The 13,569-nt window shown below is 44.7% G+C and overlaps 1 protein-coding gene across 22 annotated transcripts in view; it reads right to left on the reverse strand.

The window, feature by feature from the left end:
* Nucleotides 1–13,569, reverse strand: part of mark3a (MAP/microtubule affinity-regulating kinase 3a) — a 53,686-nt gene that overhangs the window by 37,596 nt on the left and 2,521 nt on the right. For all 22 annotated transcript variants that reach the window (XR_004761382.1, XM_035381095.1, XM_035380943.1 and 19 more), the window contains exons 2-3: nt 11,782–11,973; nt 11,305–11,358 (exon numbers count right to left, since the gene is read on the reverse strand). Coding sequence is in view for 21 of the 22 variants with exons in the window: in XM_035381095.1 (XP_035236986.1) it covers nt 11,305–11,358; nt 11,782–11,973 (246 nt within the window). In the remaining variant the exon portion in view is untranslated. The remainder of the gene's footprint in view (nt 1–11,304; nt 11,359–11,781; nt 11,974–13,569) is intronic.

The following is a 13,569-nucleotide window of genomic DNA, read 5'->3' on the forward strand; positions in this document are numbered from 1 at the left end:
CGTTAATCTAAACTCTCATTCCAAGGTGATCTATTCTTCCAGTGAACAGAGAACTTCCTGTATGGGCTCAGCGTCATTTAAAAGAGCTACAGCAGGCTAATTTTGAGACTGTACAGCTAAAAACAATCACCATTAAAGTGGCTGCACTTCCTCGCTGTGAATTTCTGACCCTGACCATCAGCGCTCTCCACTCAATCGGGAGATCGCGTTGCGGAGCAGCTGGCTTTGGTCAGGCTGTCTCCGCCCCTCCCCCAGCAGGCCGTCTTGGCCAGCACGGAGCGGAAGCGCACCAGGAAAGGTCACGAAAGGTCACCTGTAACGTCACCGCCTCACCTACACTGCCTTCTAGGCATGGCGACACACAGCCAGCACCCGCAGCGCGATTCATCGGCAGAGTCAGGTGCACAGCACCTGGCCCCGCTCAGAAAAAAAGGGGGGGGGAGACACTGTTTATGACGCAGCCCCCTGGTAGGTACGTGGGAGTACGTGCCTAGCTGACTGCACTCCACACAGCTGACGCCCCCCCCCCCACCCCCTACCACCCTCCGCACCTGTACCTCTGTTCGCTCCCACGTTTCAAAATCCACTGGAGAAAGCACAAGGGGGGGGGGAGGGGGGTTTCGGCTCAGGCTGGTGACTCTGACTGACCTGTGTAGATGGAGAACAGTGCTTTCCACAGCAGTACAGCGCAGGTGTGAACAGCAGAAGGGGCCTGCTGCCAATCCTCTAAGCCTCTGTGTCAACTCAAGCCAATTACCAACAATCCTCCACTGGACAGGAACACATGCTCAGCTACAGCAAGCACAAATACACGACATGGCAATGCACTCACACATCAGTATATTCACTTAGTGTACACACAAATATATTTATTTAAGCTACAGACAAATCCACAAGAAAAGTGAGGAAAAAGAGAGAAAGAACTGTACTCCTAAGACGGGTCACTGGATATCAAGTTGAAGAAAATGTCTGAAATGCGTCTTCACTCACACGTATTGCTGAAAGTATTCATGCACGGTTGCATGCGAGAACCAGTGTGACACATACACATACGGAAATGTCTCACGTGCGCACTCGCACACACAAACACGTGAAAGATGTCCCACAGGACTGTAAAACAGTCTATGTGTGTATTCTGCTGAAAATGTGATATATTGACGGGTGTAGTGGAAACCACTGTTCTGGTTAAAGCAGGAATGTGGGGGAAGAACATGCTTGCTACTGCATGCTCTCGGCTAATGCCATTTTTGGTAAAGACTCCAGGCAGGGACAAACTCCATTTTGGACTGTTTGCAGTAAAATAAATAAATAAATAAAATTCACAAGCCTTTTAGGCTGTAGGCACAGATTTCAGAAAACACAAGGTTAGCATCTTTAGAAAGCCTGTGCTTCACTAATATGGCAGCACAGTAATTCATTGCCAACAATAATCAGTTCAATATCTTGCTTTGAAAAAAACAGAAAAACTTTGTGATGAAGTGCAACAACATTTTTCTAAAATTTCACTTTGCCAATATCTTCAGTGAGCACTATGGCTGATATACTGCAGCCAACCAGGCGTTATCTGGAAGAGTTTTCAGTGTGTGGGAGCCATTTCACAGTGTAAAACTTAAGATTAATGCATGTTTGTGCAGTACATGTTATGTGGGTGTACCATTATGTGTATTCATGGCATGCACACGTCCAGAAAAACATTCGTGTAAACGTGTACAACTTCGGGGCATTTCACTAATTTGTGTTTTAGTTCGGACTGTTTCAGTAAGATGCCAAAGCATTCCAAGGATGTTAATGAACTGTTATTGTGCATTTTAAATAATTAAAGCAAGGACTTGTGTTAATTTCACAAGGTTTATTTAATTTGAGGTTAATTTATGTCCCAAATGATGCCCAGTGAAATTACAGCACGTTCTCAGAAATACACAATGTGCTGCTTTGATAAACTGAGGATTACGGCAACAAAATTTGATTAGCCTAAATAAGGCAACGGTACAATGCGCATATGATTGCAATCTCTAACAAATTAAAATGGCTGTATGGGTATAGAATTGGCATAAGTGATAAATGACCTCCATTCCCAGTTCTTTCATGTCTTGCTACAGTAACCGCACAAGTATTTACTTGTTAGAGACTGGCTTTTTCCGCCTTATCTGTAGAGATCTCTGTCCAGTACAAAGAAGCTGCTTTAGACCCGCTAGAATATGAGACTGAGAACAAACTGAGAACTATCATCCAAAAAGCTGGAGGGGGTATATTCCCAAGAGAGACAGCAAGTGCAAGAAGTGCAGACGCCATTGAAAAATGGAGGCCCCTCCATGAGATAAGGAATTAAATCACAATGCTTAACTGAAAAGAAGCTTAGCATTTATTGCAAGAATCAGTGAATTATTTTCAGATATTGTCTACCAAACTAGGCAGATATATTTGAGCTGAGGAACAAGATGAGAACTGAAAGACAAGACTCATCCGATTGGCTATGGGAGCTTTGATAGAGGTGTTGTCATGCTATTTGTCTATAACTGCTGCTAAAAGCCACGAGACATTCCAGGTGTTACTGCCCATGCTCCCGTATCTGTGCTTTGCTCAGCCAGAAACATACAGATATGTGGAATTATAGCAGGACTGCAATCCTGTTGGACCAATCAATCAAACCTGAAATAACCGAAGATCCAATGCCCCAATGCAAAAGAAAATTCGTTTTTTTTTTTGTGCTTCCGCAAATTTTATAAGCAAAAAATCTAGATCTACCACAAGCATCTATCGGCGCTGTAGCTGTAGTAATCATTAGCATCCCACTGACAAGGAGATATGTGAATTTGGCAGTCCATATAACTGAAAAATCAAAAGCTTCGTCAACCAATTTGTGGTTGTTTGTGTAGTAAAAAATGATTTAGCGCTGCTTTTGCTGCTCATTCGGAGTCATGACACCCCCAGAAACCGCTTGCCACTGTCACAGTTCATGAAAAATACCACAACTGAACAATGGGAAATAGGACTGTTCAGTGATCCGATGTGAAAACAATAAGGAGGGTCATAAAGGGCAATTATTGTCGTGTGTATGTACGTGCAACTATGAGGGAGGAGGACAACGTATTTTTCGGAATTCCAGATGAGACATAATAATGACCTCAACGTAAATTACGGTATAAATATTTCCAATTTAAAATGTCAATGCTTCCTTATAAGGGAGAATGATATTGTTTTTCTCTCTCTGGATGAACTAATAAAGTTAATTGCAAAAAAAATCCCAGATAGCTATCTTGTTAAAGCATTGGTTATTGGGCAACACCTTAAGTGCAGCACCTTTATTAGCTACATAGTTGCACCTCAAGCTCTTTTTGCAGAATAGAAAATCTGCATTGAGCCTGTTCAAACAAGTTTTGTGCCATTCTGTTTCTCAATATAAAATGATGCACAAATGAAGACTTTGGCCATATTTGAATTCAGTCCCCTACTGAAAATTCCAGCTAAGACCAGCTGGGATTCCAAGCTGTTTTAAGCTGCGTTTTCGACACTTCAAGCTGGTCAGAGCTGGTCTGTGGCTGCCCAAAGCTGGTCTCTAGCTGTACAAAGACAGTCAAAGCTGGTTAAGCTGGTAGAGTAAGGTGGTGGTCAAACTGGTGGACTAACTGACTATATAGGCTAGTCAGTTGATGAAAAGCTGGTTGACCAGTTACAAGTGTTGAAAACACATGTTAAACCAGCTTGACTAGCTTAGGCTGATTTCAGCTGGAATTTTCAGACGGGACCACATTCAAACCTGAAATCATAGGGTCATCCCCACAGGATGAATATAGCCTTCACAGTCACAAAACGTGAATTCCAAACTGACCAGTCCCACTTAGTAAAAATTCAGGCCTCACTAATAGGACTTAAAGAACATATGGGGCAGTACACAAATCTACATGCACCCAACAAAGACAGCAGAAAAATAAAAATAAAAATCTAATAAATAAAATAAAATCAGTGCAAATAAAATCGTAATCAGCTGCTGGTCCTAGTTCCAGGTTTTAGTGATGGTAGTGATTGCTCAGGCAGGCAGTGTCACATTGGTTTCCCACTGCCCCACGCTGAACACATTCTGGAATTTTCCTCCCGTCCTCTGCCCTAGCTTCCTTTCACACTGCAATGCTGATCACATTTGCAGTTTTACCCACTTAAATTAAGCTTGGCGCATCTTCAGAAAGGAACATTTTCCAAGTATTCGACACACGCAACCTGCACAGATTTATCACTTCAAGACAGGTTCGAAAAAATGCCTGCCGTCTTTGCAGTCGCAGAGCACAGCGATCCGAGCCGTACCTCGGGCACAGAGAGCTGGTGTTTAGAACTCGAGTTTGACTGAGGTCAGCTTCCCATCGGCTAATAGACGAGACAAGGGAGACCAGGGATGAGCCCTCATTCGTCAGGACAATAATTGAGAGACACTGAGAACACCAGGTTCTCTGACTCGGAAGGGAAGGGGCTGTGCTGACCGTTGGCAGGGGAGCTGCTGCTGACAGTCACCCTTTTCACCGCAGTGATTTTCCTGATGTCCTCCATGGCACAGTGCTCACACTCTACTGTAGTGGAATACTGAAAAGCTCCATTGTACTCTGGCACCAGCGAGCGGCAATAAGAACTATGGGCTCACAATGTAAGGGGCTGGGGGTTCAGTCTTTGGTAGCACCCTGCTGGAAAACAAGGTGTTTAATCACACAGGGTTTGTGCTTTACACTATGAAGGGTCATTTTCCAGTAATTTCCAGGTTTTCACTTGACTGGACTACACGGAATTACATATATTTTTTAAATCATAAGTGCAAGTGTGGCTCAACACAACTCGCATGATCCGACTCGCTCACAGGACGTGTGTGTGTGGTGAACTGCACGATGTGGCTCCAGGCTTCCAGCAGCGTGTTTGCACCTGTGACCCAATTTCCTGCACCCGAGAAAAACCGTACAAAAATAACCCCAAGCAGGAACCAAGGAGCAGGCTTGCCTGTGGGTCTGGAGACTGAAAATCAAGAAAATAAGCAATGAGCTCTGTGCAGAAATAGTTTCTCAGATAAGCCATCTAATATCTAACGGTATTTTAAAGCCATGGTGTTTGATCCACATTCATCAGCTGACCATGGCCATGAATCAAACATCGAATGTCTCTGGTTAAGTGACTGAAAAACAAATAAAGTTGAATATATAAAATTCACACATCTCGGCAACTGTACCATTTATGAAAGGCAACTGAATTGGCAGATCGATTTCAAATTTAAATTGGACTAAACCATATCCACATAAGCCCTGCATGCTGGGTAATGCAGTGGGAGTCTTTCCAGGGCCCTGGATGTTTTTGGTGACGGCCACACCAAAAACTTGGGCTGGCCGGGGCTAACGGGAGCACGGTCCGCCAGTGAACCACATCTCTTGGCAGGAGCCGCTTAAAAAAACAAGCACCAGGGAGGGCACAGGAGCAGGGGAAGGAAGCCGGCTGGTTAGCAGGACGCTATTCTGCACGCTACGTGTGTGAACGCTGCCTGGATATGAGTCGGTCTGAGGTCACTGGAGGACAGGGAGGAAACGGCTCTGCTCTCCTATATGCATCAGGATAATTACCTGGACGAGCCAAGGACTCGCAACCGGCTCCATGAAAAACAAAAATCAATCCAATGAACAAAATCTAGTACAACCAATCAGAGACGAGATAACCGAACGAATAAACAACCTTCGTTCCCACACGAATGGCGTCCTCACACAAGTATGCACACACCGCTGACTAATCTTTTGGGTGCTATGCAGTTATTTACACACCGATTCTGAGAACAGGGGGAGAGAGGAGTGAAAACGAGTGAAAAGTGAGGGAGGCAGAGAGAAGGAAAAGGAATGGAGAGAGTAAACAGGGGAGAGAGAACGGAGGGAGGGAGTGAAGCTGATTTGAGAAAAAAAGGCTGAGAGAACACGTCGCACTCCTGTGAAAAACAGGAAAGGAAGTGTCCTGGTAATATCTGACGGGGTTTGGAAGCTGGGCGGTGCGGACGGGTAAAGAGATGGTGTCGGTGACCGCTCTCCCATAGCCCCCACCTATATGCGGCAGGGGGGCGGGCATGTGACCTCACACCCCCTCCAGCGAGCGTGCGGCCTCCGGACCCCCACTAAGCAGGGGGCAGGACTGGCAGCCACCTGCAGAAAGGTGCGGTGTGCTGAAGGCACCAAACTACCAGACACATTTCTGTCTCTTCCTCCAGAGTCTGAAAAGAGAGAAATAGACGGAAATATTCCGAGATAAAAGTGAGGAAGTGTCTTTATTTCTCAGATACAGACCCAACATCGATGGGAATTGAAAACAAATATTCCTCCATTTCATGAGCGGCTTGATGGAATTTTCCAAACCCAAGGCCTGCAGCTGCGGCCCACACAGTGAGGCAGGCGGGCCGGTGACTCAGACTACCCCGGATTGTCCCCTGAACACTGGGAGAGAGGGGCGTGGCTTCTCTCGCTCAGCCTCCTCCAGGCCCTGGGATACGGGGGGGATTTGGGGGGCTACTGCAACTGGCAGCGAGTGTAACAGAAGAACAGTGTAATGAGCTACATGGCTGGCCTTGTAAAAAAAAAAAAAAAAAAAAAAAAAAAAATAACTCACAGCATTTTGCACAGTACCTACAAGATAATGTGTCAGGAAAATGGCAGGTCAAATCATGACCCACAGAAAAGCCCCAAACCACAGCAACAAGCAAACAAACAAAAAAAAGCAAACCATGTATACATACCATGAGTTTCATGGCTTTGTCCCGTGGCCTCGTCTCACCACTTCTCCATGATGTAAATCAGGTCACTGGCTGCGGGTGGCCTTTGGAGCCGTGCGGCTCACACAATGAGAGCAGCCAGACGATTGAACATAATCTGTCTACACATTCCAGAAGCACCCATTACGCGCCTATTTATTTACCACAATGCATTCCACACAGCACCTGCTCACCCACATGTTCACTGAGAAAGATTTAGTCAATGGCTCCTCGTTTTAAAATAAATTAAAAAGGCGGGAAATCAACTTGGGCAGACAAAATAAAATACATTAACAAAGAAACTTCAACAGGTTGCTAAATTCTCAATGTCTGGTAAACAATTGTATAAAGTCAAAACACATTACTACTCCAAGTTTGTCAATTAGGCATTTTCTCTTTCAACCCATCAGTTACCACAGGGTTGAAAGAGAGAAAGCAGATAATTATCCTTTATTCTTCAGTCTACATCCTGGAAAAGATGGTTCAGCCATCACGCTCACAGCTGAATAATCTTCGCACTACATCTGTGCGCACAAACAGTTTGCATTATCAGTACGCCAAGAGTCACAAGGACAATGAGTACAGAAGCTGAACAAAACACCAGTGAGAGAGTTCCTCTGAATCATGGTCTGCCACCTCATGCCCATGTTTATAACCTGTGCTCACGCCAGACTAAGCCACAGCATTCACACAGCGAACATGCGGGCGTGACATCACACAGGTCAATCAGGCCAAGCGAGAGAATGCTTCTGGCGCTCAAGTGCTGGACTGACCCCTGACTCCTACAACATCACTGCTCACTTCCAGCCTCCCACAATCTGTAGCTAATAAAATCAGAGGTCTAAAAGGAGAAGCTACTTTCCTGTGAAAGTGAACAGGAATCTCTGCCCACTCAGACCAATTATGTAAAGGGAGGTTGCACCAAAGTGGGCAAAAATAGCTTCAGCAAAAAGAAGGTGAGCAATTAGAGACAGATGGGAGAGATCTGAATGGTGTGAGTTTGGCTGCTGTGTATTACGACTTAATCACGTCCTTGAGTGAACCACTGTGTGGGTGAGGGTACATCAGAAAAATATATTTTTAAATCATAAATGCGGTTTTAAAACGACGGTTCAAATCTTCTGAGCATTCACGTACAATTCAATTTTACGCAAATGGGGGCTTCCACTAAACTCTTCACCACTGCGACAGAGGGGGAGTTGACGCTCCAGCGACAGTGCCCAGCGGAGTCCAGCACGACTCTAAATTTAGCTCAGATTTCTGAATCTATAACTCATTACAGGTCAACATTTTTACTGTGCTTTGAGCCATATTTCTAGGTGAACGCTTTGAATAATGGCAACATTTGGAACACACTTATGATTAGCATTTTCACAATGAAGATAGCCAGACAACCTTTTCTGAGTAACATCATCCTCAGATGCCATACCATCCCATATATTTTAGGCATTTAGCATATGTTTTTATCAAGAGTAACTTTCACAGCTTACATTCTTTACATTCAATCCATTTATACAGTTGGATATTTCTTAAAATAGCTCAGGTTACGTACATCGTTCAAGGGTAAAACAGCCTTGAAGTTTCAAGCTAAGTTCTGTAACATTATGATGCACTACCTCCCCAGGTAAGGACGGGGTTGTTAAAGACACAATCATGACCACCAACTCAACTGAGACAACTCTCAGAACGCTGGGTCAGCCAGAGGATTTTCAATGAGCGGGCCGCTTAATAAAACTAAATAAATACAAGACTGTGTGGGGATTGACCACAGACTAAGAGAAATCTTCTGTTCCCAGCTCAAAGGCCAAAGTCGTGAGACTCCTGTCTCTCTCTACCTGGCCTGCCAAACGCATTCAAACATCGAGCAGACCTGTTCAAGCACAAGTACGCCCACACTAGACTGGTTACACAACCAGCAGTGCTAGCAGCATCCTGCTTGCATAATCATGAACACAAACTCATCCGAGAAACCCAAAAGGGTGCTGACCAGTATGCTCGATCCCTGAACCACGACCCTTGGAAATCTATAAATAATACAGTTTCTAATATCAAGCAAGAGGCTAAAGCCAACAGCAGGCAGAGAGCTGGATTTGTATGACTCCATTTCTAACGGTTCTAGTAACACAGCCCTCTGCATAAGGAGTGGCAAGGGCTTCAAATACAGTTAAAATCAAGACAACATGATCATACAGGCAAAACAGAGATTTACTGCTACCTCAATTTTGGTATAATGTGGAAAGAGATCAACTAGGATATTAGCCATCTACTTATGTTAAGTCATTGGACTATCGCGGAATCTTCAGGGGCAACGTCTGTGTAGAAATGAACACACACCTATGCATCAGTACACACTGCTGTGTCTCAGTGGAATACAAAACACTCATACCCCTCAACCTATTTTTACAAGACACAAAATATATCTAAAACCAAAAGCAGACATTAGGTCATTATACTTAATCCATGAATCTCCTACATTTCAGATTTTGTCAATAATTACATCCGAAGCCATTTGCTTGTGTAAAATCCCTTCATATCATTACCAGTGACTAACAGCAGGCACTGAATAGGCATGTTACAATGTAAGAATGTGTGTTAACTGTGATGACTATGCTTTTGACTGTGTGAGGCTGGACTGCGCCCTCAGTAAAGGCCTACTGGCCCTCTCTCACTGCGTCCTGTGCAAACTGGTATGGTGGCATAGCGCATGGCCCTGAAACAGAGAAATGATAGGCTAGAACGAGAGCGAAGGGGCAGCGCTGGTCACACACAACCAATGACGTCAACCAAAGGCGAGCTACATCCAAGGCAGGGTTGCCTTGCAAAAACACATCTAAATGCAAGTGGAGTCTTACCCAGCTTCTAACTTTCTGAATAAAAAAGGAACTTTGATTCATATACCTTGGGAAGGATAACTCTAAACGAGCAAGTGGCCACCAGCCACCATAATTACCTGTTGAATTTTCTTGGAGAAGTTCTTGTTGGATTTCTCCAGAGTCACTTCAAACCTGATACTTGTTCCGGCCATCAATTCTGAGGACATTTTATGTGCACTGTGTTCATCGAACTCATTTATCAATAGTCACTGTCAATGAATTAAGCTCTCTATGCTTTTTCTCCCCACCCCATTGTCTTTGGCTGCAGATCTGGGAACCCTAGCAACTGACTGCAGCTTGAGAGAGAAAACTGAAAGTTACACCCAGTCTCATTTACACCCACATAACCGGTGGATGTCCACAGACACCAAATCAATGAGGGCTTTGGAAAAAACACACTGTGTTTTTAAACAGAGGCTTACAGCCCCTGAATGCTGGCTGAATCCCATTTCAGCAGCCTGGTTATTACACCACACCAGCCCCTGCATGGTGTCACCATCCCAGGGGCAGGACAGCCTGATCAATGTGCACAAGTCCAAGCCCCCAAACACCAGCAGCAGGCCATATTCTAGGGTCGCAGGGTCAATACATTGCTCCTATTCCCCACTGATATATGAGCAGCTCAATAGCATAAGATTCTCATTCTTATTTCTCTGCTCCTGATATAATTAGCAGCAGCTGAAATCTAACTCTGCTGAGGGTTATCACTCTTGGATGTACTCTCCCATAATACAACACCCTCGTGGAACATCATCACTGAGAAATTTGACGCACAGCCGTGGAACTGGATAAAACTTTATGGGCTGCCATGTTAAAAGCCAGCGCTACACATTTTCTCACTGAATATAACACACAGGGACTGCTTTAAGTAGACTCTGTTTAATAATTTAAAAAGAGACCAAGTCAACCAGCTCCTATATGCCTTAGTCCTTGCAGCATAAAGGAAGAACGACACATATGGGCCAGATATCTGTAGTAACCCAAAAGAGAGGGGACAAATGTGCACACTCAATCAGGAACCATTAGGAACCACCACTGAAGAAACCAAGGGCTTACTGCAAGTCGAAAACTTCTGGGAAACAGCGGCTCGTGGCTTCAGTCTCTCATGCCACTGTAAAATGCTCACCTTCAGCTTTTTTTCTTCCTACGCCTCAGAAACAATACTGACACGCTCTACACAAGACTCACATGCTGTTTACTCCATATTACCCAGCACAGGCCCACCACCAAGACTGAGACCAGCAGGCAACACCTGCTCCTGCATCTGTCCCAGCATGTGATCAATCCTCCAAGTCACTCCCACACCCTCTCGACGGCCAAGCCCAGGAGCTGCGAGAGGAATCCATTCAGAGCAGCAGCTAAGCACAAACAAACTGCACAACGCCCTCCAACAAGCAGCGGAGGAGCCCTGGGCCTGAATTACCTCCCCATATCAAACGACAGCGTCGCGGGCGCTTCAGCTCGCCGTGAGGGAGGCGGCGGGCTGCAAAGGCAGCTCTGTAAAAACAGCCCGCGAGGTGAGCACGCACGCACGTGGAAAGAGAAACGTGCCGGGAACAAGCAAAAGCAGCTCACGTGACAAACTGCAAACCCCTCAAAGACAAAAGGGGGAAAAAATGAAGTAAAATACCCATCACAACCACTGTCACGTGTCAAAAAAGCACCAGAGGAATTTACCTTTTGAAGGCTTGTAGGATTCAGCTGGGTCTTATCGATGATTTTTATAGCAACCTGAGGGGAAAAAGGGAAAAAAGCTTTAGAATGGAATGAGAAAAGCTATTATGTGCTCTCCACCCACAATTTATGGGGAACTAGCACTGAGAATAAAACAACCCAGAGCAAGCATAATGTATCAACTTCACAAAATAAACCAACATAATCAGTACTATAGTATATTTGGCACTGATCGGCCCTAAACAGATTGCACACATTCATGAAGAGATTCCGCATTCATGCATTGGACATTATTTTTCACAAGCGGAAAGCTGCAAAAGAATATGCAGTAGAGTTGGTTGTACTCTACGCAAATGAACAGACACTCACTTCAGTGAAGTGATCAAAAGACATCAGTATATAAACAAAACCTAACAGTGCAAGAAAACCCTGAGCAAGGAAAGTCTATGAAGCTGCTGGGGGAAAGAGCAGCCTTCTCACCTCTCTGCCCGTGAGGATGTGGCGGGCCAGCTTGACCTTGGCAAAATTGCCCTTGCCGATGGTCCGGAGCAGCCGGTAGTTGCCGATGTGGGGCTGCTCGTCGGCACCGGAGGCAATGGAGTTTCGGCAGCGAGCCCCCGAACGGCTGGAGCGCGTGGTGATCTCTGTGCGTCCATCGCTGTGCGAGGTGTGCTTTGGGAAACAGGGACAAACACAGGGTGTACAGATCAGGTCCTGCACAATATGTTAAAACCTTAATGCGGTCAGCCTGATATAAAATGTGAACAACATATACATGCCCCGTCTTGCCATTACCTTTCAGAACATACAGATCCCTTGTTCAAGCCAAAAAGCTGCTTCAGTGTTCAAACAAGAAAGTAAAGCTTCTGCTAAGTGCAATAAAACGGGAACCACCCAGCTTCAGTGCAATTAAAAGGAAAGCCTTATGTAGCCCTATAGTAGGCACAAAGCTTGCATTGCCTCTCAGGGTTTTTTTGTAATGAGGAGGGATTGCCACCTGTGCGCTGGTGGTAAAGAGGCATACTGGCCATTGAAGCGGTGGGTGGGATCTGTTACATTTTTGCCTTTACATGTCCCCAAGACCATCTGTCGCCACTATTGCATCATTGCTTCTCAAAACATCCCTAACAAAAACTGTACAGGTTTTCCCTATACAGTCAGTTGCACTTCAGATTGAGGATACTCCCGTTGAAAAGGCAATCTAACCGTGTGCTAACAACTGAACTGCATGTGGGCCTCAAAATTTAGTTTTCCGACACAATCCCAGACAGCTTTACATACAATTTCCACAAACTAAATGTTAAGAGAAAATATTTGAAGAAACGTGAGGTTAAAAAAAAAAGTTTTTACAGACAAATAGTGGAACCCTATATTTAATGATAAATTGCTGTGAAAAATCAGGGAATGGATTAATCTTTAAATGGGATTTCTGACTGTAACAGTAACAGGCCTGTGTATGGATGGGATATCGATTCGCTGCCCTGGTAAAAAGTCCATTAGCCTCCTGGCATCTGATCTGTCACAAAAGTCTCTTTGTTGACCCATAACCATTTTTATAAGCCCCCCACCCCCCTTTCCATCATCAGGGGCATGGGACAGTCAACAAATAGGTCCATTTCCAAGGCATTCCAACTGTCCCTTGGAAACCTGCAGTGCTGACAGAACAGTGTTCTTACCCAAGGTATCGGTAAGTCTGCACAGACTCGTAAGCTATTCACCAGGTCTGCTCACAGTGGTCATCCAAACAGAACCTGCTTTACCGTCTTTGCTATTAAAATGTCAATCAACCGCTCCAATCACAGAGTGCTAAGCTTTCTATCTGAACATTTCTTTGTTTTTCATGATGTGCTTTGTGCGTTTTCTTTCAGTTTCTGAGCACTAAACTGTGACTCACTGTGTGGCACTTCCAAGGACAAGAAATAAATCAGTATGACGCATCGGGATGGCAAGTATTTGTTTGAAGAAATGTCACATTTAATTGTCACAGCAGAAAAGACAGCTCTCGGTCCGTAATGTAGGCTACAGATTATAATACACTCCCTGAGATTTTGAGGTCACCTTCCACAAACATTTTCCAGTGGTCTGAATAACTGCTCAAACACCAAAATGCCTTCCCCCAGGTTTTCCCAACAAAAAACCTGCAGCACTTTACATTTTACATACTTGAAACAATCAGTTTCCAATCAAAGTCTGAAAATAACTTGTAGCCTTTTCATATACGCTACATGGTTCTGAATCATCAAAAATTGGTACTGAGGAACAGTACTT

Source organism: Anguilla anguilla, chromosome 1, assembly GCF_013347855.1.
Source record: "Anguilla anguilla isolate fAngAng1 chromosome 1, fAngAng1.pri, whole genome shotgun sequence".
Classification (NCBI taxonomy): Eukaryota; Metazoa; Chordata; class Actinopteri; order Anguilliformes; family Anguillidae; genus Anguilla; species Anguilla anguilla.